The sequence below is a fragment of the Vitis vinifera genome, chromosome 19 (assembly GCF_030704535.1).
Source record: "Vitis vinifera cultivar Pinot Noir 40024 chromosome 19, ASM3070453v1".
In the NCBI taxonomy this organism is placed as follows: domain Eukaryota; kingdom Viridiplantae; phylum Streptophyta; class Magnoliopsida; order Vitales; family Vitaceae; genus Vitis; species Vitis vinifera.
The window spans coordinates 3,582,962-3,609,309 of NC_081823.1; the positions used below are offsets into that span (position 1 = coordinate 3,582,962).

At 35.9% G+C, this 26,348-nt stretch overlaps 4 protein-coding genes across 6 annotated transcripts; 2 read left to right on the forward strand and 2 right to left on the reverse strand.

The window, feature by feature from the left end:
- The first annotated feature begins 1,154 nt into the window (after nt 1–1,154).
- Nucleotides 1,155–6,889, forward strand: LOC100241800 (receptor-like protein kinase THESEUS 1). Of its 3 annotated transcripts, XR_009465328.1 has the most exons (4): nt 1,155–1,346; nt 1,459–5,885; nt 6,010–6,492; nt 6,609–6,889. XR_009465328.1 is itself a non-coding variant. In XM_059735656.1 (2 exons), exon 2 carries the CDS (start codon nt 2,040–2,042, stop codon nt 4,566–4,568), a length of 2,529 nt encoding a protein of 842 aa, XP_059591639.1. In that variant the 5' UTR covers nt 1,155–1,346; nt 1,459–2,039; the 3' UTR covers nt 4,569–6,889. The 3 variants fall into 3 exon arrangements, 1 of the variants encoding a protein (XP_059591639.1); XR_009465329.1 differs by having other exon boundaries at nt 1,459–6,492; XM_059735656.1 differs by having other exon boundaries at nt 1,459–6,889.
- Nucleotides 5,359–6,694, reverse strand: LOC100246927 (uncharacterized). The gene is made up of 2 exons (XM_002284578.5): nt 6,469–6,694; nt 5,359–6,365 (listed from the first exon to the last, which is right to left on the reverse strand). Exons 1-2 carry the CDS (start codon nt 6,692–6,694, stop codon nt 5,575–5,577), a joined length of 1,017 nt encoding a protein of 338 aa, XP_002284614.1. The 3' UTR covers nt 5,359–5,574.
- A 4,271-nt stretch (nt 6,890–11,160) lies between the features above and the next one.
- Nucleotides 11,161–19,785, reverse strand: LOC100252062 (uncharacterized). Its single transcript, XM_002281845.5, has 2 exons — nt 12,233–19,785; nt 11,161–12,098 (listed from the first exon to the last, which is right to left on the reverse strand). The coding sequence occupies exons 1-2, from the start codon at nt 12,456–12,458 to the stop codon at nt 11,308–11,310; spliced, it is 1,017 nt and encodes a 338-aa protein (XP_002281881.2). The 5' UTR covers nt 12,459–19,785; the 3' UTR covers nt 11,161–11,307.
- Nucleotides 19,786–21,669: 1,884 nt separating this feature from the next.
- On the forward strand, nt 21,670–25,044 carry LOC100262290 (lysine-specific histone demethylase 1 homolog 2). The gene is made up of 2 exons (XM_002281824.5): nt 21,670–23,786; nt 23,891–25,044. Exons 1-2 carry the CDS (start codon nt 22,250–22,252, stop codon nt 24,622–24,624), a joined length of 2,271 nt encoding a protein of 756 aa, XP_002281860.3. The 5' UTR covers nt 21,670–22,249; the 3' UTR covers nt 24,625–25,044.
- Nucleotides 25,045–26,348: the final 1,304 nt, after the last annotated feature.

Sequence of the window (26,348 nt, forward strand, 5' to 3'; positions counted from 1 at the left end):
ATAAATGTTTTCTTAAAAGCATCAATAAAAACATCTTACATTTAAGCTATATTTGATTTTAGAAAATTTGAGAAAAAAATACAAAGAAAAAAAAAATGATTTAAAATCAATAAATTATTTAACTTATTTTAACTATTAAAATAAAATAATTTGAAAATGTATACATTTTTAATTATATTTAATATTTCTCTATAAAATAATCAAATATGAAAAAAATCATTTTTATAGTCTTTTTCGTATTTTGCAACAACCAAACAAAAGCTTAATAAAAATCAACATTCAATGCTAGTAAAAATGGTCAAAGAGAATATTTTTTGAAATAAAATCATTAACAAATGGGTTTTTACTAAACATCTATATAAAAAATTTTTTTTGTAGATTTTATGAAAATTTGTGGCCAATGCTAAAATAAAGAATGATTACTTTTTTTTTATTAAGTGACACATTATTAAAAATAATATTTTAAATTATATTTAAATATTTACTATTTTTTTTGATAAAAAATGTCATTATTTTAAAACAATTACAAGGTTTTTGGTAAAACCAATAATTTAATTTAAATCATTAAAGAAATTAAATATGTTTGGTAAAATAACTAAATAATTTAAAATAATTTTTTTTTAAATAATAAGTAAAAAAAATTAATTATTCTTAAATTCACAATTTTATTTTATCATTTTATATCTTTAGTTCATAATTATCTTCTCAATTTCTTTTACTATTTCATTATTTTCATTGTTACTCAATTTTTTTTAACTTAATTATTATTTATAAAAATAAATATATTAATTTGATGATTTAAAATAAATTTTAAATTAATTTTATTAAATAATTTTAATATTTAAAATAAAAATTAAATAATAAGTATTAAGTTAACAACTTAAATATAATTTAACTTAAAAATAATAAGAGTTAAGTTTTACCCACCATCTCTTAATTTCATGCTTACGAGAATTCCTAAATATTAAATATCAACAAATCATTTTAACGATACGAAATCATGTTTAATAATTTTATAAACAACAAAAGTCACGCCGTCAACTGGCCACAGCCATACGCCCTCCCACAAACGGTAACACCATACACCACGGTCAAATGACGCCGTCATCTGCTTCCTCTCCTTCTCCAAAGCGCGTAAGCATGGGTCCCAATGATCGTTGGTCCCAGCAGAGCAAACCCCATCCCGCTGTTAGCGCATGTACATGTGTATGAATTTCTCTCTTCACATAGGCCTTAAAAATTCAAAAAGAGAAAAATGAAAAATGAAAAAAATAGAAACAAAGCTCTGCTGCAGAAGTTTCATGGAGATTTCTGAAATTTAATGCAGGTCTTGGTCAAGATATTGGGTATAAATTCAAACTACAATATCTATAAATAACAGCTGTTAATTTGGTGATTGTCTCTGTGTTTTTATTTTTATTTTTTTTGTTCTTTTCTTTTTTCATGTTGGTGGTCTAGTGGGTCCTCCCTTTTCTCTGTATATGACAGCCTAATCAACAGCCTGGAAAGAGTGGGTGCAGCTGAGCTAAAAGGGCGTGGTTGATGGGTTTTCATGGCGCCATTCATGTAATCTCAACTGGGTTTCCTCCCTCAGCCAGACCCAGTTCAGTGGATTTGCTGACTGCAGGCATTTGGGTGTCTAGATGAGGTAAGGGCACTGTTCTAAAAAAGCTTTGATCTTTCTCTGTTTTGTGTCACAACATTTCATCTGCACCTGAGTTTTTGGTCCTTATATTAGGCAAAGCTGTTGATTTCGCCGTGTTGGTCTGTAATTTTTAAGAGATTTTAGTGCTTTAGTTGCTGCCTGAGGTAGAGGGTGTCATTGGTTTTGTTAGATCTGGGGTGTTTGAAGAAAAAGGGTTCTTTAGGTGGGAGCTATTAGGGCATTGAGGGCTTATTTGTAGGACCTTTTGGGTCTTGTTGAGTTGAGTTTTTCAGATCTTTGGTGGATTGGAGGCTTGGGAATTTGAATTGGTGAGGTGTTGGGGTAGTTTCTGTTCTTCAAGGACTTAAGGGTTTGGGGTACCAGTACCACAAAAATGGAGAAAGTGAAATGGGGGCCTTTGATTCTAGCCGTTATTCTTTTGGGGTTCATTGGCCATGGATCATATGCCTCATTCACCCCCGTTGATAACTACTTAATTGCCTGTGGATCTTCAAAGAACCTCACATTCCAAGGTCGTACTTTTGTTCCTGAAGTGCAATCTTCAATTGTATTGAAAAGTCAAGGAAATTCTGTCACTGCTGTCTCCAGTTCCACTGCCTTGCCTCCCATTTATCAATCTGCTCGTATTTTCTCCGGGATAGCTTCTTACAAATTTGAAATTGAGCAGGAAGGGCGGCACTGGGTTCGTCTCTATTTTTACCCTATTTCCAACTCCAGCCATGACTTGACGTCAGCCTCAATAACTGTAGTCACTGATAGTTTTGTGCTCTTGAACAATTTCACTTTCAAGAACTATAATCGTTCCTACTTGTTCAAGGAGTATGCAATCAATGTGACTTCGGATACCTTGACCCTCACCTTCATCCCTTCAAACAATTCGGTTGCTTTTGTCAATGCGATCGAAGTTGTCTCTGTTCCAAACGAGATTTTTCCTGACCAGGCTCTGGCTCTGTCCCCGTCTGCTCCTTTTAGTGGCCTTTCTGAACTTGCCCTTGAAACTGTCTACCGGTTGAATATGGGGGGTCCTTTGCTCACTGCTCAAAATGATACACTTGGAAGAACTTGGGAGAATGATGAGAAATACCTCCATGTGAACAGCTCTGCCAAGAATCTTTCGGTGAACCCTGGAAACATAAAATATACTACTGCTGTCACAACAGAAACAGCGCCGAATTTGGTTTATTCCACTGCCGAATCCATGGGTAATGCAAATGTAAGCAATGGGAACTTCAATATAACTTGGGTTTTCTCTGTCGATCCAGACTTCATGTATTTTGTTCGGGTGCATTTCTGTGACATTTTGAGCACGTCTCTGAACAATCTTGTCTTCAACTTGTTCATAAATTCTGATATTGCTCTGGAGAGTCTTGATCTCTCATCCTTAACTGGTGATTTGAGTGTACCGTATTACAAAGACTTCATCTCCAACTCTTCAGCAGATTCAGATGTTTTGACTGTTAGTGTGGGTCCAGATACAATGGCTGATGTTACTAATGCAATTATGAATGGCTTGGAGATCATGAGGATCAGCAATGGAGCTAAAAGCTTGGATGGGCTTTCTTCAGTTGAGAGTCTCCTTCCCCAACCACCCACAAAAAGGAACATGATAGGAATCATTATTGGTTGTGTTGTGGGAGCTTCTGTTGCTGTGGTGTTCATAATTCTCTGTATTTGCTGCTTTGTTGCCTGTAGGTCGAAGACCCCCACCCAGGGGCATCCATGGCTTCCCTTGCCCTTATATGGAAACTCCCAGACCATGACGAAGATGTCCACGACTTCTCAAAAGAGTGGAACAGCGAGCTGCATCTCATTAGCTTCCACCAATCTTGGCCGGCTCTTCATGTTCCAAGAAATCATGGATGCAACAAACAAATTCGATGAGAGCCTGCTTCTTGGAGTTGGTGGTTTTGGTAGGGTCTACAAAGGAACACTTGAAGATGGGACTAAAGTAGCTGTCAAAAGAGGAAACCCCAGATCTGAACAAGGTCTTGCTGAATTCCGAACTGAAATTGAAATGCTATCCAAGCTCCGTCACCGCCACCTTGTCTCTCTTATAGGCTATTGTGATGAACGATCAGAGATGATTCTGGTTTATGAGTACATGGCTAATGGTCCCCTAAGGAGCCATCTTTATGGAACAGATCTACCGTCTCTCTCCTGGAAGCAACGACTTGAAATTTGCATTGGAGCTGCAAGGGGGCTTCATTATCTTCACACAGGTGCAGCTCAGAGCATAATTCACCGTGATGTGAAGACAACAAACATTCTCTTGGATGAGAATTTTGTAGCAAAAGTTGCTGATTTTGGCCTCTCAAAGACTGGTCCTGCCCTGGATCAGACCCATGTAAGCACTGCTGTTAAGGGTAGTTTTGGGTACCTTGATCCTGAATACTTTAGAAGGCAGCAGCTCACAGAAAAATCTGATGTGTATTCATTTGGTGTGGTCCTAATGGAAGTCCTCTGCACCAGACCAGCTTTAAACCCTGTTCTACCAAGGGAGCAGGTTAATATAGCAGAATGGGCAATGAGCTGGCAAAAGAAGGGTATGCTGGATCAAATCATGGATCCAAATCTGGTTGGGAAGGTGAATCCAGCTTCTCTTAAGAAGTTCGGAGAGACAGCTGAGAAGTGCTTGGCTGAGCATGGGGTTGACAGGCCGTCAATGGGGGATGTCTTGTGGAATCTAGAATATGCTCTCCAGCTTGAGGAGACGTCATTGGCTCTTACAGAACCTGAAGATAACAGCACAAATCATATTGCAGGTATTCAGTTGACACCAATCGAGCAATTTGAGAACAGCGTTAGTATGATTGATGGGGTGCACTCTGGCACAGACGATGATGCAGAAGATGCAGCTACAAGTGCTGTATTCTCTCAGCTAGTAAACCCTCGTGGAAGATGAGAAGAAACAATTTCCACGATATTGTGATCTCAGCTGCTGGATGCCCCACTAAAGATTTGGCTGACCTGGCCTCGAGAGTACAATCTCCAAGTAAATGCATGAAGGTTATTTCTAAGTTCATTGTTCTGGGCTTTTACCTCATTTTTTCATCCATAATATGTTTTCGGTTGTAATATAGTTGATTGATGGGTGCCAATTAATCCATCAGAAATGGTGCCTAGACCACAAGGATTCTATTAGTGTCTTGATTGAATTCATTCTGAGTATATGGATTGTATTGGCATTATAAGTTTATGTTCACAAAATGAGTACAGAAAATAAGGCAGAGTATGTTATCTCTGTAGCAAAAAATTTCTTGTGATTTTATATCATCTTTGTGTAAAATTTCTTATTGGCTGCACTAGTATTTTTCAGAATTATGAGAAATCCATTCTAGGTTAGAAAGATGATCTTCTCTACCTGACTCTGGAGAAAATGCAGGGATGAAGTGAGATCAAAGTGTTGAACCTTAAATTTTTCTTTATTGGGAACCAAGAATACCCAGAAGTCTAGTCAGTGAGCCTAATGTAATGCTTTAGCCTTTAGCTAGCCTGGAGTTTCATTGTTTTGGAGATGGAAAAACAATAATGAGTAACTCAAAATCTTGAAAATGATTTTCCTTGCCGTTTCTGTGTTAACCAAATGATGGTTATGAGAAACCTTTTATGAATGGGGCTGCCAATGTTTATGAATATTTAGGTTGTCTCTTAACTTCCTTAGGTTTAGTGCCTTCCCAAATCCTCGAAATTGCTTAGATCGAATACATACATTTATTTTGCCAAGCAAAGGTAGAAAACACTGCATTGATTTTGCATGTTTTGATTGAACAATGAGAAGGAAGAAAACTCCATACTGAATGAACTGGAATTCATTACTTAGGGCAGGACAGGGGGCTCCTTGCTCTCTGCCAGCCAACCCCAATTATTCTCAAGAGGCATAAACTTCAATTATTCTGTCACTGTATGATTCATTTTCTACAGACTATTCCCATCCCACTGGTGGCTCCACCAGTGCAGTCTAGTGTACCATAGTCCATAATCAATGTGTCCTTTTGGTCGAAAACTCCTGCTGGTGAGAACAAACAAGAACGGCAATCTGCAGAGAGAAGTGATGTGGTTCGGTACTTGTCTTCACCTCCTACTACTGGCATTGCTACGCCGGGCTTTACTGGATTCTCAAAATCTGGCTGGTAAGTCTGGCCAAGGACTCCCTCAACCTTGGACGAGAGGCCAAAGAATCTGAACTGTACTTCCAAGTGGGCAAAACAGTCATCAGAAGGTATCTGGTAGTTATGGATTCTATCATCCTCCTTTGTAATGGGCACAACATTGACTAAAATCTCTGCAATTTCTGGTAGAGTGACAACAACACTGTTTCTGTTTGATGTTCTTTCCACTTTCAGGTCATTTTCTGAGAAGTTCCATGCAGAAAGATGGCCTTCTGGTATATCTAGTTCCTTCCCATCATAAGAGAATTTCAGATGGTCAATCTCATCATCCCAGGCCACTGCTCGGGTAGCCTCCAGAGAGAAGCTGTGGGAGTCAACAAGGATTCCCAGAGCTTGAATCCAAGTATAGTCCCGGGTTCTCCCAGCTGGACGGAGGCCAATGAAGTGGGCATTGATCTGGAGGTTGAGGTCAGAGACCAAGCTGAAATGCTCATTTCTCTTCCCATGGAAGTAGAAGACAATGCCATCTCCACCAATGAACCGTGGATCCAAGCACGCAGCTCCAGGACTGTTACAATTTGCTTTACGATCTATGATCATCAAACCAAAACATAAGGTCAGTAACAGACGTTTGAACACAGCCAAAGAAGTTTAAATGATGAAAGTGAAATAGCTGAAGAGAAGACATCTCACTCTTGCACTCAGCCTGGCATAAGGGTGAGTTACAGTTGATATAGCAAACTTTAGCTTTCGAGTTTGTTGATGATGATGTTGGGCATTCACTTGGGCAAGTTATCCGCTTAAGAAAGCATGGACTGTTGCGATTTGTGCAGGTTCGGCTTTCTGCATCGATTTGTGTTACACCAGCTACAAAGCATAGCAGAATGATCAACAAACAATTGCTGCTCAAGATCTCCATAGCTCGTCTTCAATGGCAGATTGATCAAAACCCATCTCTTTCATGCTGTTTTGTAGAACCAGACAAGTGGGGTTTGCTTATAGTGCTACTCTATCCATCAAGTGTTCTTTAAGCTTTCTTTTACATAGTCTTTGACTGAAATTTGAAGCAGGAACATGGGCATGGTTGGATTTCTTAAATGCTTTGCTTGATTAATAATCTTGGTCAATGCTTTGGGGTTAATAACTTGGTTTTATAATTGGCAACTTGAAAACAGAAACTTTGGAAGATCAGAACACTCCAACTCTATATGTTTGTAAATTATGACAATATGAATGCATCCATGGAAAGTTAAGAGGCCTTATCAAGTAAAACCAACGTGACAAAGTTCTGAGTTGCTGGGTGTGGGCTGCAAGATCAAGCAAAGTGCCTCAGGAGAGGCGCTTGTCCCATGTGTTAGAAGCATGGTGGCTTGTGTTTCGCAGGGCTGAACCGACATCGAAACCTACATTTGTTTGCTTAATCGTGTTTTCTGCATTGTGTTTCCTGATCCCGTATGAAAGGATTAATCATTCTTACCTTTTCTTGCAGATACAATACTAATTTTCAATCCTGCATGTAGTTGCAATCTTGCTTGTTACAACCGCTCTTGGAGTTCCACTCTTTGTATTTTAGGCTGGGCTCCTCTGATAAAGGCTCAGTGATGCATTCCAATGCTAGTCGTTTCATACATTTTATTTGTGAAACTAATAAAGATTCTATTTGTAACTGTTTTTAAAAATAATTTTGATTTTTTTTTATGAGAACAGTTATTAAAAATTATTTTTTAATGTTCTATAAAATCAAAGTCTATTTGCAACCATAAATATTTTTAACCTGTTTTGAGTTTTCTATGTTTTTAAAAATAATTTTTACATGTAGTATTTTATTTATTATTTTTAAAAATAATCTTCTAAAAATAAGTGAAAATAACTCAAAAATATTATAAGAAACACCATACTTTCTGTTTTTAAGAACATGAATTGTTTTATATTTTTAAGAACATAATTTATTTTCTGTTTCTAAGAAGGGGAATCGTTTTTTTGTTTTTTGATTGTCAAATGTGTTTTTTTGGTTTTTCTTTTTAAAAAACAAAAAACTACTTTTGAAAACAATTATCAAACAAAGTCTAAATGTATCGAAGTGGTATACATGATTAAAACATATTTAGAAATCTATTCATATTTCCTTACGTAGATGTTAAATGGGTTGTGTTTTGTTATATTAGCATCAATGTCAAAGGTAAAAATCATTGTAAGGTTGAGAGAATCAGAATACCGTCTATTTAATAATTGTATCCGATTTTTTTTTGAAATAAAAATCATCTGATTATTTTGAAATAAAGATCATTTGATTACTATGTAGGTGATACAACATGATTCCTATATAACTTATTTAATAAATAAGTTGAATTAAGTTGGGTTGAGATATATTAAATTAACTCAAAAATTAAGAGTAATTCACATAATTTGAATACCACAATGATTCATTTAACACGATTATAACTTGTTTAACTTAGTTAAAACTTTAAATTTATATGAATTATTAATTAATTATTATTATTTTTAAATCGATTTGCTAAAAATATAATAAAAAAATTATGATTGTGAAAATAGGTTGTTTGAGGTGGATCGACATAAAAACAACACAAACACGATTAGCCTTAATCTAAAACCTTTAAATTTTTGTTGTTTCGAGTCTTATATGGTAATCATGTCAAAAATCATCCACTCTAATGTATATTTAGGGGTATGAACTTGGGCTATTAACCAAAAATTCGATATGACTCCGTAAAATTTTTTCGAGTCAAAGCAAAATTCAATTTGTCACTAAGCTCTATCCTAACCCAACCCGACCTCTCTAAGGCTAGGCTAGTACTCATTTTGAAGCTAGAGCCCCAATTGAGTATTGAAGTTCGAGCTCAACCGACGAGGTTTTGAAAAATATCCTTAAAGAATGTCTATGCAAAGGATTTTGAAGGGGAATTTAAAGACCGTATAAGACAATGCCACTAAGTCAAACCATATCACATATAAGTAAAATAATTGAATTTTATTAAATGTATGGCCGTATGGGCTTAGGATTGGGCTTCTATAGAAATTGAATTTCAATCGAACCCAATAGGATGGTTCATCTTGATTAAGGGTTGCTTGAACTAAACCCATACCCAAGCCTACAGTGAGCTTGACCGGTTTATCTATGCTCAAGCTAATTCCAATCTATAATGTTAAAATAACGTTGTATGAGTTGGTAGATTGTTAAAAGAGTAATTCTATTTCACATACTATGGTGGTTTATTTGAAGAAAAGGAAAAAAAAAAAAGAAGACATTATAGTAAAAGAGTATTTCGTAAAACTTAATACTTATTATTTAATGATTTAAGTTGATTTTAAATTAAATTATATTTGAATTATTGACTTAAATCTTATCATTTAATTCTTACTTTAAGTATTAATTACTGTAAGTATTAAAATTGTTTGATAAAAATAACTTAAAACTTATTCTAAATCATTAAAATGACATATTTATTTTTATAAATTATAACTAGGGCAAAAAAGATCAAGTAACATTGGAAGTCGAGGTGTAGCAAAGGAGATTGTGAAGCTATTAAGGACAAATAATGGTAAAAAGGTAAAATGAAGATATTGATTTAAAAATAAGTTTATTATTTTTATTCATTATTTAAAGTTATTTTTAACTTTAAGTTATATTATTAAGTTATTTTATCAAATACACTTAATTTATTTAAAGACTTAAATTAAGTTATTAAGCCACTTTAATTAATTAGGTTGGTTTAGCAAGCATCCATTAATGAGTATTTGGTAAAACTTAATACTTATTACTTAATTAATTATTTAAGTTGATTTTAAGTTAAATTATACTTAAGTTGTTGATTTAAAACTTATTACTTAATTTTTACTTTAATTATTAAAGTTGTTTGATAAAATTAATTTAAAACTTATTTTAAATCATTAAATTAATATATTTATTATTCTGAATTATAATTAGGATAAAGAAGGTAAAGTAATAGTAGATGATGTAGAGTAGCAAATGAGATATCATTGAGATAATTTAAGACAAATGAGGGTAAAAAGATAAAATAAAGATTTAGATTTAAAAATAAATAAATTATTTTTATTTATTATTATTTTTTTACTTTAAGTCACATTATTAGTTATTTTACTAAACATATATAATTTACCTTATAACTTAAATTTAGTTATTAAGTTGGTTTATTAAATACCCATTAATTAGTTTACTTAAAAAGGGAAAGGAAAAGAAAAAAAAAATTCTAAATCAATAAAAAAAAAAAAGTGAGGAGCAAAGCATTTATTTTCCTGCCTCATTTCACTATTTAAATCTTAGGGTGGAGGCAAAAAGATCATCTGTCATGCTACCCTATGATATATAAGTTAAGATGCTTTTAGGCTAATTTGTTATTTATTTCTCCATTTAACACTAATTAATTATTTCTTTTAAATACATAACCCAACTCATCAAAAGTTCAAAACCCATGTCTGAAGAATTTACATTGGAGAAAATGAGAAAGGAGGTACAAACTCAAGCCAGAGTTGGAGCTGGGATTGAAGCCTTGTGGAGAGCCTTGGCCAAAGATTTGAGGCTAATCATTTAAAAAATTGTACCAAATGTAGTGAAAGATGTGGAAGTCATTGAAGGAGATGGTGGCCTTGTCACTGTCTAGCTCTCTCTTCAATTTTGGCTCTGGTAGGACTAAATCTTTAAATTTTTACCTCATTTTTCTAATGTTTTCAATCATATATTCCCTCTATTTTTATGGACTACGGTTATTATTTGGTAATGATAATGTTGTGAAGTACATGATGGTAGATGTAGTAACTATGTCAGAAGGAGAAGATTGTGGAGCTTGATGAGGCACTGCATCGAATTGGGCTACAAGTAGTAGAAGGGGGTCACTTGAATAGTGGGTTTTCTTCATATAAAACAACTTTCCAGTTGACTGCCATTGGAGAGAAAGAGACTCAGATTGTTGTGAAGGTGGTGTATGAGATTGAAAGAGAAGAGACCCACATGCCTAATGAGACTATTAAGTCAGTATTGGCTTTCATTCAGTGCCTAGAAAATCATCTGTTGAATGGTTCTTCATAGAATCCTGTTAAAACTCCATTCATGGAATAGTCGGATTCGTGAACCATGGTAGTCTATGTCTCAAAAGGACTAATAATATTAAGTTCAGATTAAATTTTTTTAACTTAAACCCATCTAAGAGTGAGTGGAATCGGACAACTCATCTCAGTTGCACCCTACCTTGAAAGCACTAAAATAAATGGAATAGGAATATTGTAAACATTGAACTCCCCAATTGATTAGTGTACTGTCTGTGATGTTGTGATGAGTCTGATGACCCTTGGAGCTCCAAATCTTGGAGTTGGGGTTTAGTATCTAATAGAAAATCCACAAAATGGATATGAACAACACACACTTTTATTTAATTACCTTCCAATAGCTTTCATCAAAGACATACAAGACATAAACACAGAAGAAACATAACATAGAGCAACAGACACACGACAACATATTCCCATTATTCCCCAAGAAGCAAAAGCTTCGATAGATCACTTCCTGCAAACTATTCCATTTCCACTGCCAGACTGGTGAGTGCAGTCTAGTATGTTATATCCAATCAGTGGTGAGTCCTCCTGTTCTGCAACTCTACCAGGATTGAACACACATGACCTGCAATCAGCGGAGAGAAGAGACGTGGTTCTGTACTCATCTTCACCACCCACCACCGGCATTGCCACACCTTGCCGCGCAGGATTCTCAAAATCAGGCTGGTAAGTCCGGCCAAGCACTCCGCTCACCTTAGGGGACAGGCCATAGAATCTGAACTGCACCTCCAAGTGGGCAAAGCAGTCATGGGAAGGCACCCGGTAGCTATGAATTCTGTCATCTTCCTTTGTCACAGGCACTACATTTACAGATATCTCAACAACATTAGGGAAAGTGACTACCACACTGTTCTTGCTCGAAATTCTCTCCACTTTTACGCTCTGGTCCGGGGGATTCCATACGGCAAGAGGGCCTTCAGGAATCACTAAGTCGTCCCCATTGTAAGTGAACTTAAGATGGTCGATTTCATCATCCCATGTTGCTGCCTTGGTGGCCTCTACAGAGAAGCTGTGAGATTTGAAAAGGATGCCCAGGGCTTGAATCCATGTGAAGTCACGAGGTCGACCAGCAGGCCTGTGGCCGGTGAAACGGCCATTGATTTGGAGGTTGCGGTCAGAAACTAAGCTGAAATGCTCGTTGCTCTTGCCATGGAAGTAGAAAACAACGCCGTCTCCACCTATGAAACGCGGATCATAGCATGCTGCACCAGGGCCATTGCAGTTTGGCTTCCGATCTATACCAACATCAGTACAACAGAAGTCATATAAAACCATTACTAACAAACACTAATTGATAGAACAAACAACTTTTATTTCAAATCAAAATGAGCATTATCTTTTTCGAGCATTAAATAGAAGTGTGTCTTACGTTTGCACTCGGCCTTGCATTGAGGGGAGTTACAATTGATATAGCAGACTTTAGCCTTGGGGTCTTCAGAATAAGTGTAGGGGCACTCAGATGGGCAAGCCAGCGTCTTCTGATAGCATCGGCTCTCCTTGTTGGTGCACTCAACATAATATGCTTTCACTTGTACTACACCTGAAACAAAGAACAGAAGAAAGACCCATATGCAACTGCTGATTGAGATCTTCATGATTCTTCTTCTAACAGTTGAAGAAAGAACCAAAAGAAGAACTAGAACTAAGCACTGATACAAGAAATAGTTGCCTCTTGTGCTGTATTTATAGAATTCATGAGGAGCAGGTGCTTTCTGGTGTTAAACAATTTCTGGGCTTGTGTTTATCTGATCTTGAACTCAAAGTGGAAGTATGAACACTTTGCGGGGTTCTTAATCTTGGTCAGCCCTTAGGGGCTCATAGCCTTCTCTTCTAAGCACAGTACTCATGCAGTTCTTTATTTATGAGGAATAAACAAATAAGAGCAACCGAGTAATTAAAAAAGAAGTTTTTAATTTGAAAAAATAGATTATAGGTTTGTTGATTTATTTTTAATTTTTGGAAAAATTATATCACCTGTCTCATTATTATTACATTGAAATAAGAAAAAAAAGGAATAAAAAAAAAGGAAAGATCATTTTATTCAAAACCTTAATCATAAGCTTGATCTATCCAACTTCATGGAATGCACCTTTTTCATATAGAGAAATGTGCTTTCAAAAGCTTATGATAACCTTAATTATAAGCTTGATCTATCCAACTTCATGAAATTCACCTTTCTCGTATAGAGAAATGTGCTTTCATATTTTATTCATCCCCAAATGTTTAGAGGAAGAAAGAGTTTTTTTTTCTCTTTCTCTCTCTCTATTTGAATTCATCACTTTCATAAACCAAAGATCAAGATCTCTCTCTCTCTCAATAAAGGTTTGAGAACCTGTGTAAAATATGGCTAAAATCCTCAGTAATTGTAAAATATGGCTAAAATATACAGTTGAAAGATCCTACAAACTAGGAAAAGATAAATATACATAATAACAAATAATCTAAGATCAAGGAAAGAATCAATCAGGATTCTGCCTTATCACTCTCTCTCTCTCTCTCTCTCTCTGAGTTCAGCATGTTATGTCGTGGACAAATAAATTCCAACAAAAAACATTAAAAATTCAAGGATAGTTGTAAAAATTCTAACTAATCTTTCAGAGTTAAGCATGTTATGTTGTGGATATCTCATTCATGTTATGCCGTGTATATCTCATGTGTATATATATATATATAGAAAAAACATTAGAAATTGGATGGTTGTAAAAATTCTAACTAATCTTTCGGAGTTAAGCATGTTAGGGCCTGTTTGTTTAGTGTTTTCAAGAACTGTTTTCTGTTCTTGAAAACAAAAAACACCAAAAACTCGTTTGGTTGAGAGAGTGATTTTTGTTTTTGTTGTTTCCCGTGTTCTCAAAATGACACTGTTTAGAGAATAACAAAATCTTGTTTTCCCCGTTTTTTTACTGTTCACAGAACAAAATTAAACAAAAAAAAACAATCTGTTTCCCGTGTTTTTTTTTTCTTCCCGTTTTCATCTCTTCTCCAGCACAGTGGCTCGCCTCTTCTTGTTTCTCAGTTTTGATTCAAGGTTCGTGAAATTTAAATCCAATCGCACAATAGCAAAGAGACCCCTAAAACGGATCCAGAAAATGCAGGGATTTTTGGTTTTCCTTAGGGTTTTTGCTTGGATTTTCTCGGAAATCAAACGAGGATGAATTTTCCCGGAAATCGAATGGGGGATGGGTGTGGACCCCGCATTTCGGCTCAATGCGTTTCCCACTCGAATGGCGAGCTCGATTTTTATTTGAAAAATTGATTTTTATTTTATTTATTAGAAAATGACTTGGAGTCGCCACTTATTTTTGTTTTATTTTTAAATGGGTAAACAAAATAAGAAAGAAAAACCCTAAATGTGACTCCTTGTTTTGGAAAAGGTGATCTACGAAAAACCGGATCGGGTTCGGGGGTCAGGTTACTTATCGGGAAGGTACGGTAAAGACCGTAGCACCCCTCTAAGTCCCTAATGTCGGGTCTCTACTAATAAAATGAAGCAATCATGACATCTAATAGGGAAAACGATGAATACCCAGAACTATCGTGCACATATGAGAATAAGGGCATGCATAGAGAATAATCAAAATGAGAATGAGTGCGTACCTGGACCTCCAATGACAAATGCGCTATCATGAAACAGGATCAGTGAACAATGAATATATACATATACTTATGCGCATGTCAAGGAACAGAATAAATCAAACATGCATGACAAATAAATCAACCAATCGGTTAATCAATCATGAAGTCATGTATGTAGGGCCCCCACCATAGCCCGTTTATTTTGCATGAATTAATCTCATAAATCTCATCATTTGAGAATTACGAAGATTGATTTCTTTGCTTATTTTAAAATATTTTAAAAAGATCATGAAGGATTTGAAAATTGCTTACCAAATGAAAAGTGGAAGCAAATTTTATTAAAATTGGTATTTTTGAAGCCTAAAAAGGAAACTAAGGATGAAGATTTGAAAAGTTAAAATTATTTGAAAATCTAGAGATTGGAAAACTATTTGAAAACTGGGATTTGAAAGATTATTTTTTTTAAAAAAAACAAAGATGAAACAAAGGCAGAAAGACATGTGACCTAAAAGTGGCCATGCAAACCATGTTGAGTGGGGTCCCCTTCTCGTCATTGTATAAAAGCATCCCTGCTTAGAGTAGAAAAACCCATTTAAGCTTGTCTTGGCTCCTGCCCTCCAGTTCGAATCCACGCTGAGTTCCCTCAGAATCAGCACATGGTTTCAAAGGTTCTCCACATAACTTTGAATTGTCAACAAAAGCACTGCTACCCATCATTCTGAAAATAAGCTGCCTGCAAATTTGATATGGATGCAGTGTAGGAGATACGGGTGCATTTGCCATCCCCTAAGGCTTCCTGGGACAGTGCAACCTGTGCCTTATCAAGCAGATATTTGCATGGAGATTCCGAGTCCTTGATCATACCATAACCTCCTGATGTGAACGACAGTAAGTACAAATTGCAACCTCAACGCTGTTCCCATGAGGATCTGCTGCTGTTAGGAAGATAAAACTGCCTCTGGTGTGTTTACGCCTGCACACAGTCAAACCCATGTGGCGTCCAAGTTACTAGGGTCACCAATGGCTAAGGGGGGTAAATTCCTGATGGATAGCTCAGAAGCACCAGGTGTCCTGCTCCAACAACATAAACATTTGTTGCTTAGCTTGCCCTCCAAGGCGAAACAGTTCACGTGAGCATCATAAGGAATGTCAAAACCCCGTGCTGTCACATCAACTGCCACCAGAATTGGAGTTGTACCACTTAAATAAACACAAAGCGTGTTCTTTTCCTTGCCGCAACATATCATCATGAATAGAAGTGACTGGAAACCCATTTATGCATAACCGACATTCCAAAGCATCAGCTCCTTTCTTCGTATCCACAAAACTAAAGCCAAGGCTTGGTCCCCATGAATTCTATCTTCTCTTTGTGTGTGACTAGAAGTAGTATCACCAAAAAATGAATGCCCAAGTCTCCTATCTGCAGGTACAGTCATCCTCATAGCAAAATCGCACCCGCCAACAACCATTTCCATTGGGTCCCAAATCTTACAGTGCGCGTGAATGAATCTGAAGCATTGGCACAGACTTTCATGTCACTGCTGAAACGTGTCCAATTTGTTAGAAATCCATTCCCCTTTCTTTAGAGCCGTCAATCACTGTAGCAAATGTCATCTTCTCTCTCAAAAACAAACTAATAGCTTCATCAATTCAGGAGGCCCCTTTAGTGACTAGAGTTGATGGACTTAGCTTGGACTCTATCTCTCTGCTGATCTTGTTCTAGTGCACTCCCCATCTCTTTCTCTAGTAACGAATATTAAACCCACGCTTGCAGGAAAGCCTTGATGATCTGCTAAACCCCACAGCTTTGACTTGCATCTGGACTGCCAACTCCCTGGTTGATATGCATTATCAATTGGCTTGAGCATTGTGCCACATGCATACAAATCTGGTATGGTGAGATGCCACCATCATTCATGCAATTATTGGAAGAAAACAACAACATCATCAGAGGTCATACATTGACACTTGGATGTCAAATCTGAAGGAAAGTCTGAATATGAAGCATGTTTTCCCCAAATGAGCTTTTCAAGCTCCTCATACCGTGAAGAAGAATTTTTGGAAGGTGGTGAGGGAGTGTCCATGTGCATGAGACTAGGAGGACTGGTTTGCGAGGCGTGATGGATGGCTATACATGTGTCGTGGGTACGGGGATTGTGATGGATGTGAGAAAGTGCAGTGGCTAAGAACAGAGGAGGGATGGCATGATGGAGGCACAGGCTGCCGACAGTGAGTGCTATGACATACGGTAAGTTGACTGTGGAGACCAAGGCACTATGGTAAGCAAACTTACAGAGAGGGAAGTGAGTTTATGGGTATGGTTAAGTTTGGAGAGAGAAAAGGTGGTGGGAGGTTAGTGAAGGTGTAAGGCTATGGACATGATGATATGGGATTCCATTATGTAGAGACAAGAGTGTGGGCATGGTGAGGATCATGCAGAAGCGGGGTGATAGGGGATAACCATGCATGGGTGAAACCCGTAGTGCAGCTGTGTTTGCTCTGTCGGTGGTGTGTCCTCAATGGGTATGTTCAGGATCTCATTGGCATCAATATCAAAGCAGACTGTGATCCGAGGAACATCTCTGAGAGCTAGAGGAATGCCGGAGAGCTCAGACTTACCAAGCAAGTTGCTGTCTCTGGTCCTCGTTCTCTCTCCTTCAGGCACTTGGATCAATTCACCAGGCTGGTTATCTAAGTAGGTGGAGAAGACTGGCTCTTTCTTCGTGGGGATAGTAGTGATCCTTATCATTACTCTCACCGTTCAAAATGACAGCTTGGACGGCAGCACCATAGGCAACAGCTTCATCAGGGTTGATGCTCTTGTGAAGTTCCTGCCCATTTGCTTGCCCTGTACTTCCATAGCAACAGTGCAAAAGATGGGGCAGAGGCAGAAGTTGCCCAAAAACAAAGACGTGAACGCTTGCATGTGGTGAATATTCGGGATTCATTGATGGACTAGAGACAAATCATAGGAGTGCCAGGACCTCCTCTTGACATTAACACATCAGCGTGTTTTGATCGAGCGAGGAATAGAAGAAATTATTGGCACCAGATGAATGCATAGGACCTCAGGTAGAAGCACTTGGAACGGCAGAATTGTTGGAGTGGATGGTCCCGGCGACGCCAACAGTGGCCAAGGCCACGGCCATAGCAGGTTAGGTGATGGCGACTTCAGGTCCTGGTCTCCATGTGGACCAACTGTCGACATTTACCCCATGTGAAATTGAGACTGACTCTGAAGCTGTTGATACTGCTGAATGAGTTGATAATATGGTCCTGAGTGCGGAGACTTAGCATTGCATGACGCCTCAATCAACAGAAGCAGTAATGGTTCAAGCAAAGATATAACGGTCAACACGTGGCCCTCAACAGTAATGACAGTGGTAGATGTTTTCGATCACCATCCTGTCACGTTCCGGTGATGACAGAGGCGCTTCGCCGCCGGCGGTTCGAGGACAGCTTTGCTTGCTCATTCCATGAACCGGTTTCTATGATTTTCAGGTATTGAAAGAATGATCCCTTGGGTGATGGTGGTGACTGCTAACACTTGCCATCAGGAGGCTGCTGAAACTGAACAGAAGCATGAACCCTGGCACTGCAACTACATATCTCATGGATTGCATATCCTTGAATTGTCCAAGTTCTCTTTGCAAAGCCTTAATACCCCTTACTGAATTGCCCTATTGGAAGGGAGAGTAGAGGCCAGAGTATAACAATGATGATAGTAAAGCCAACACCCCATTTCATGAAACCAACTTTTACCTTCTCAAAAACTCAAACCATGTAAAACACTAAAGAAACAATCAACATGAGACTGGAGTATTTTCTTGAGCCAGAAAAAAAAAAAAACAAACAGTGAAAGAAGAAAACAGAGGACGAAGGAAAATTACTACCATGAAAGATAAAAGCCCAATGAAAATGTATCACAAGATTGACCTAAGGGCTCCAAACAGGTGGGGATGATCTGGAGATCCTCAATATTACGGGCTTAAAACCAAACTAGGCTCAAGGTAGATCCAGCCATTTACAGAGGAGAATATCAAGAGTAACAGAGAGAAGCATAACAGAGCATCATATACAAATAAGCATGTTCAATCAAAACAATCCTGTGGCCCTTGACGTCCACAGCAATCAATCAAAGTTTACTCATGAATCAATAGAAAATAGAACAAGGTATTGAGAAGAGAAAACGTACCAAGCTCAAAAGCTGTTTAGGAGTTCACCCATGCTGTTCATCCGCCACTTCATCTTCTTCCTCAAAGCTTCCTTGCCTCTCAAGCTCAAGAAAACCCCAGAAAAACTATCAAAGTTTACTCCTCAAGAAAACATCCTCCTAAATGACCAGAAAAATCACCTTCCTCTCTAGTTCCAACTCTCACGCAAAAAACCTCACTCCTTCAGCAAAAGCAGCTTAAGCTCAAGGAATCTCTCCAGAAAAAATCTCTCCCTCTCTCCCTCTCTCCCTCTCTCCCTGTCTCCCTGTTCTCCCTGGAAAACTCCAACCCCCTATGGAAAAAAATCTCTCTAACCGCCAGACGACACCCACCTGCCTTGCAGTTGCAAGCCTCCACTACCTTCCGCTTTTTCTGCCACCTTCCTCTTTTAGGCCCATCTCCCCCACTACTCTGCACCACTACCTTGCTAATAACAGAAGACGCTCCTTAATACAACAGCCTGCAGATCTTCATGCCACCTGTCAACCTTCCATTGGCACTTCAAAAACAACATACGATTCTGCATTGCCCTCTCAAAAGGAGACACGTGATTGAGCAAGGCTCTTCCACGTGGCCAAAACGGGCAGCTGCATGAAAGGCCCCAAATGGGGGTCTACAATGGGTTTTCTTGGGAATCAAACGGGGGTTGCAGGGTTTTTGCTTGGATTTTCTCGGAAATCAAACGAGGATGAATTTTCCCGGAAATCGAATGGGGGATGGATTTTCTTGGGAATCAAACAGGGGTTGCAGGGTTTTTGCTTGGATTTTCTCGGAAATCAAACGAGGATGAATTTTCCCGGAAATCGAATGGGGGATGGATTTTCTTGGGAATCAAACGGGGGTTGCAGGGTTTTTGCTTGGATTTTCTCGGAAATCAAACGATGATGAATTTTCCCGGAAATCGAATGGGGGATGGATTTTCTTGGGAATCAAACGGGGGTTGCAAAAAAAAATAATAATAATAATAACATGATTAGATTAGTACCTGTGAGGATTGAGAGTGGCAGAGGAAAATATGGCCTTTTAGGGATTCTCTCGGCTGGAGGGCAACTTCAGAAAAGGGCTTCTTGATGCCCGATCAGAGAAGGGTGGCATTTTGAATTTTATATTTAGTAGAGATAAAAAAAAAAAAACAAATCATGAGAACAATTTTATCTCAATTTAATAGAAAATGCTATAATTTTTAATAAAGTTAAAGATTAAATAAAAAAATATTAATAAAAATGATTTTATTATGTTTGATTTATTTTAAAAAAATATAAAAAATATTTTTATTTTTAAATTAATAAAATAAATAATTTTTTTAATTTAAATGAACTATATATCTAAAAATTATTTATAAATTTATAATATAAAATTACTTGAAGAAAATATTTTATTAATTAGAAAAAAAAAAAAATCTTTCAAACATGTTTTTTATTTTATTTGTTCTAAATTTTTTTTTTATTAACTCAACCAAACATGTTTTTTTGTTTTTGAGAACAAAAACTGTTTTTCAAAATTCAGTTCCCAAACATAATTTTTTTTTAAAAAACACCAAAAACTGTTCTTAAAAATTGTTCTCAGAAACTATTTTCTAGAACAGTTTTCAAAAACAGCAACCAAACAGGCCCTTATGTTGTGGATATCTCATTCATTTTCTTATCCGTTCATACTTAGATATTCAAATGAGAATGAGAATAAAATTAAAATCAATTTTAAAAGAAATAAAATTTCATTTATAAGTGAGATTTCAATGAAGTATTTTGATTTTTTAGTACAAGTAATTCTTAAAAATATTTTTCAAAAATTAAAAAATCAAAAATTTTTTTGGATAAATTATTTTTAAAAATATTTTTATTTAGATTTTGTAAAAAATATATATTATAAATTCCATTTATATAATATAAGGTAAATTTAGTTCAAGTCATTAAAAATAAAAATAATTTTGTAATTATAAATAAATTTAAAAATAAAAACTTATTACTAATATTATTTTATTCTAAATGAATTTAAAAACAAACAAACTTTAATTTTCTAAAGTATAAATGAGTCAAATTTTTTATTAGATGCATACCTTTAACACTCAATTAAGAATATGATATTCTGAATTGTTTTATTTAGTATTTGAAATTTTTTTATTTAATGTATAATTAATAAGTTTTTTTTTTTAAATTTAAAGATTTATTAAAAAAAATTTAATCATTAATTATGTCTATTAATTTTTATAGTTATTATATAAATTTTTGAGTTTTAAATTATTTTTTTTAAAAATTATTAAATTTATTACTTTGTTTTTAAAAATTGCTTCTCAAAAACGATAATTAAATAATGGTATAAAATTTTAAAATAAATTTGTTTTAAATCACACACCAAAATAATTTTTTATTATTTAGCAAAAAATCTCTCAAAGATTTTTTTTTTTAAATGAAAATAAAAAATTACTTTAAACTATGCATAATGTGAGATTTTTTTTAAATAAAAATAAATATTTTAACATTAAAATGAAAACAAATAATCATTCCAACCTTACATTTCTAAATAAAACCTTACATTCCTAAATAAATCAAAACGAAAAAATTGAAATTATCGAATTTATTCATTTTCAAGGGTGAATGAGAATGAAAAGAAAATATTAATTTACATTTTTTATTCTCATATATCAAACATGATCTTAATTGACTAAAAAAATAAAAATTTGAAAATATTTGCATTATAAAATTATTATATTAATTATTTATTTTAAAAGTTTAATTTTAAAAATCTAGTCATCAATTATGATTTTATATTTAAATTTAAATTATAGATGATGATTATGATTAATTTGAACTTTAAATCCGTTAGAGACTATATTTTTGTTCATTTAAAAAAAAATTCAAAATTATAGTTAATAATTATGATTTTGTCACGTTATTTTTAGGCCACGTGTATCTGAAATTTAATTTACTTAAAATTAATTAATCAAATAATTTATTAATTTTGTTTTTTTTTTATAAAACAACTACAATTTTATCATATTAACGGGCTGACTCGACACGTGGGCCTGGATAACTGAGTTAACCCACTACCACTCTGTTCAAGATCGCGCCAGAAAAACAAAACCCTAACTCCCTGTCAACTGACCCAGGAAAACCCAAATCTCAGATTCAACTCAGATGCAGAACGGTACGTTCTCTTCCTCTTTTAGTTCTTCATGAGCCTATTGCATGATTTGCTGTTCTATTTTGGGCTCAAGTTTTTCATCAATTTGACCAGTCAATCCAAAGTTAGGGTTCAAATTCAATTCTTTATTTGAATTTTCTTGGGTTTAAGTCACTGATTTGAGTGAAGTAAAATAGGGTTTGGATGAAAATCTTGACTTGAACTGAATTTGGCTTTTTAGTTCGGGTTACTCTGTTATTGGTTTGGGTTTTGAGTGTCTTGAATTTTATGAAGACCATGTGCGTGGATGATTAATGGGTCTTGATGGAATTGGTAGAAAGAAAACTCCATGTTGTTGTTGTGCTGATGTAGTATGTAGGGTTAGTATTGAAGGGAAATGTGCTCTTGATGGTTTTGTGAGATCAATGGCTTTAAATTTGAGTTGAAAAAAGGTGGGTGAAAGGACCTGAAACGAAATGATGGATTCTCTGGGTTCGGGTGGGCCTGGCCCAAAGCGTTCATTGAGGAAGAAGGCGGGTTTGAAGAGTTATGATGAGAATTTGATGGATGATCTTATAGATAAGCATTTGGGTGGTTCCATGAAGAAGAAGAATAGAACGACACAGGACATAGAGAAAGAGACAGAGACAGAAGCCATGATAGCACTATCTGTAGGGTTTCCTATAGATGCATTGCTTGAAGAGGAGATTCAAGCAGGAGTAGTGAGTGAATTGGATGGGAAAGAACAAAATGATTACATAGTTGTGCGGAATCATATACTTGCAAGATGGAGAGATAATGTGCATTCATGGCTTTCAAAAGGTCAGATTAAAGAAACTGTGAGTAGTGAGTATGCTCATTTGATATCTTCGGCCTATGACTTTCTTCTGTATAATGGGTATATTAATTTTGGTGTTTCACCATCCTGTATGTCCCAAATTCCTGAGGAGGCTACTGAGGGATCAGTGATAATTGTTGGTGCTGGGCTTGCTGGATTAGCAGCAGCAAGACAACTGTTGTCATTTGGTTTCAAGGTTGTGGTTTTAGAAGGTAGGAATCGACCAGGGGGAAGAGTTTATACACAGAAGATGGGCCAGAAGGGTAATTATGCTGCTGTGGATCTTGGTGGCAGTGTTATTACTGGCATCCATGCCAATCCATTAGGAGTTCTTGCTAGACAACTATCCATTCCCCTTCATAAGGTTAGAGATCGGTGTCCCTTGTACAAGCCAGATGGAGAAGTCATTGACAAAGAAATTGATTCAATGATTGAAATCATCTTTAATAAGTTGCTCGATAAAGTCACCCAGTTAAGACAGATAATGGGTGGATTTGCAAATGACATTTCGCTTGGTTCGGTTTTGGAGACATTAAGGCAGTTGTATGCTGTGGTTAGAAGCACAGAGGAAAGACAATTGTTTGATTGGCATCTTGCAAACTTGGAATATGCAAATGCTGGATGTCTTACAAACCTTTCAGCTGCCTACTGGGACCAGGATGATCCTTATGAAATGGGTGGCGACCACTGCTTTCTTGCTGGGGGTAACTGGAGATTGATCAAGGCATTGTGTGAAGGAGTTCCTATATTCTATGGAAAGACTGTTCATACTATTAAGTATGGAAATGATGGTGTTGAGGTGATTGCTGGGGACCAAGTGTTTCAGGCAGATATGGTCCTGTGTACTGTGCCTCTTGGGGTCCTAAAGAAAAGGGCCATAAGATTTGAGCCAGAATTACCTGTAAGAAAGCTTGCTGCAATTGATAGATTGGGTTTTGGGTTGCTGAATAAAGTTGCCATGGTTTTCCCTCGAGTTTTTTGGGGGGAAGACCTGGACACCTTTGGGCGCCTCAGCAATTGTAGCCATAAACGTGGAGAATTCTTTTTGTTTTACAGTTATCATACTGTTTCTGGAGGTCCAGTACTTGTTGCTCTGGTGGCTGGAGAGGCTGCACAAGCATTTGAATACACGGATCCTTCCACTTTGCTACATCGTGTTCTAAACATACTCAGAGGTAAATACACAGCTTTGCAGGAGATAACAGAGTATCAATGCACTTTCTAGTTTTTCCACTGGGCCTAACATAGTGTTTCACATTTTTCTTGGCTATTTTTTCAGGGATATATACTCCAAAGGGCATCAATGTGCCTAATCCCATACAAACAATATGTACAAGGTGGGGCAGTGATCCCCTTTCCTATGGTTCATATTCTCATGTCAGGGTACGTTCCTCTGGCAGTGACTATGATATACTTGCAGAAAGTGTAGCAGGTCGGCTGTTCTTTGCAGGCGAGGCCACAAATAGGCAATACCCAGCCAGCATGCATGGTGCCTTTCTGAGTGGCTTAAGAGAAGCTTCATGCATTTTGGGAGCTACAAGGTCTCATCAAAGTAATTCCAGGAAATTAATGCAGAAAAATATTGGACCAAGCAATGATGTCTTGATAGATCTATTCAAAAGGCCTGATCTAGCATTTGGAAAGTTTAGCTTTATATTTAACCCATTGACAGTAGATCCAAAAGCAATGGGGATTATGAGAATTAGTGTTGGAAATTCCAGTAGTGAAAACAGTAGTGAAAAGGAAATAGAGAACAGTAGCCAGAATTCTCCAGACCTACCATTGCAGCTTTACACCATGTTATCTCGCGAACAGGCACATCAGGTTCAACTGATCGCTGGAGAGGATGAAAGTAGGTTGTCTTTCTTGCTTAAAGATCTTGGGCTGAAGCTAATGGGACCTAGTTCAATGGGAAGCATAGGCAACTCTTTGGCCGCTACCATTGCTAGTGCACGAAGAGGCAGGGGCAGGTACCGCGTTTCTTCTAAATATGATTTCAGTTCAATGCACTAACTTTCAGACAGGATTAATCTGGAGTTGTCTTATGTATGCATATCTTCATGAAAGGGATGCCGAAAGATGGGTATGCCTTTCACTGATTCAGACTACTTGTATATATATATATATTCTAGCTAAGGAGGTTGGTCATTGGCTGGAGGAGAAATCAATTTGTTGAAGCTTATTAGATGGGGTAGTTCATTTGTATTGTTTTCTTAACATTTCTAGATCCGAAGGTGGCTAGTTATGGGGAGTTTCATGTGGGTCAAAGTTTTGTAGTTGAGGAAGAAACAAGAAAAGAGTATCTCAGTAGTTCTGCTTAATCTTGGAAATCTCATGTATTCTAGCCCTGTGCCCATAGATTTTATTGTAGGAAATTTGTTGTATTTCTTGGGAACTTCTTGCTTTGTTGAAGTTCATGCGCATTTAAATTTCTAAGGTGGCATTTGGATACAGTTTCTATTTTTTATTTTTTTTAAATAGAAATTTTTATACAAAATATAAGAATTTTATACAATTTTTTTTAAAAGTGTTGTTAAGTATATAAGGTATCTATTTAAAATAAAAAAAATAGGAAATGTATCCATGTACTAAATGTTGTATTTTAAATTTTAATTTTGGAATATTAATCTCAAGAGGGTGGTGATATGCATATTCAATTTTTCATAATATGATATGTTTGGAGTCTTTGTCTTGAACATGACACTTAATCAACAAAATGCCTTCATCTTTTCATGATTAGAAGGAAGAGGACTTGATTGAAGATGTGCTATGTAACTTTTCCAATTTTCGAATAAGCATTCGGGTGGAAGTATTTGGTAACATGTCCATGTGGGAGACAGATATCTTTTAATCTTTTATTCAAACATAAGATTATAAGTTTGGCAATTCCTAGAAAAAGAGAGATTCAACCAAAATAAAAAATGAAGAAAGTAAAAAAAGAAAGAAAGAAAAACAGTGATTGAGAGTTGGATACATTTGGTAATATATCTATTGAGATCATCTTTTATTCAAACATAAGGTTTTATATAATAATGATGATGGTAATAATGATGATAAAAGTAATAATAATAAAATGAAAGAAAAATATTATAATAAGATAGAAATGTATTGAAGATGGTGATGACTATGATGATGAAAATAATAATAATAATAATAATAAATGAAAAGCAATGTTTTAATAAAGATAGAAATGCATTGAAAAATATTCAAACATGTGGTTATCCCTCAAACAAATAGAGATAGAAAAAAGGCTCAATTGAAGAGTTGATATGAGTTTTTTAAAAAAAGAAACACAAAAAATGTGTAGAAGAAAAAAAAAAGAATATAATAATTGAGAAATACATTAGGTGATAGACTCCTAAGAGAGGAAGAGAGAGACTAGAGTAAAATGGTTGAGAAAATGTACTTAGATATGTTCTAACATAAGGTTACATATTTGGTAATAGATATTATAAAGAGATCGAAAAGAGATATTCAAACATAAAGTTATACCAGAAAGAGACAAAGAATAATGATTGGGAAATGCACTCGAAAGATTTTCAAAGATAAGGTTATTTATTTGATTACAATACTTGAAACAAAGCAGAGAGAAATGCATTAGGAGTCATTCAAAAATAAGTTTATATATTTGGTAAAAGAGAAGGAGAGAGACAAAGTGTAATGATTGAAAAATATACTTACATTCCAACATAAGGTCATATTTTTGCTAACATATATTTAATAGAAGGGGGAGAGAG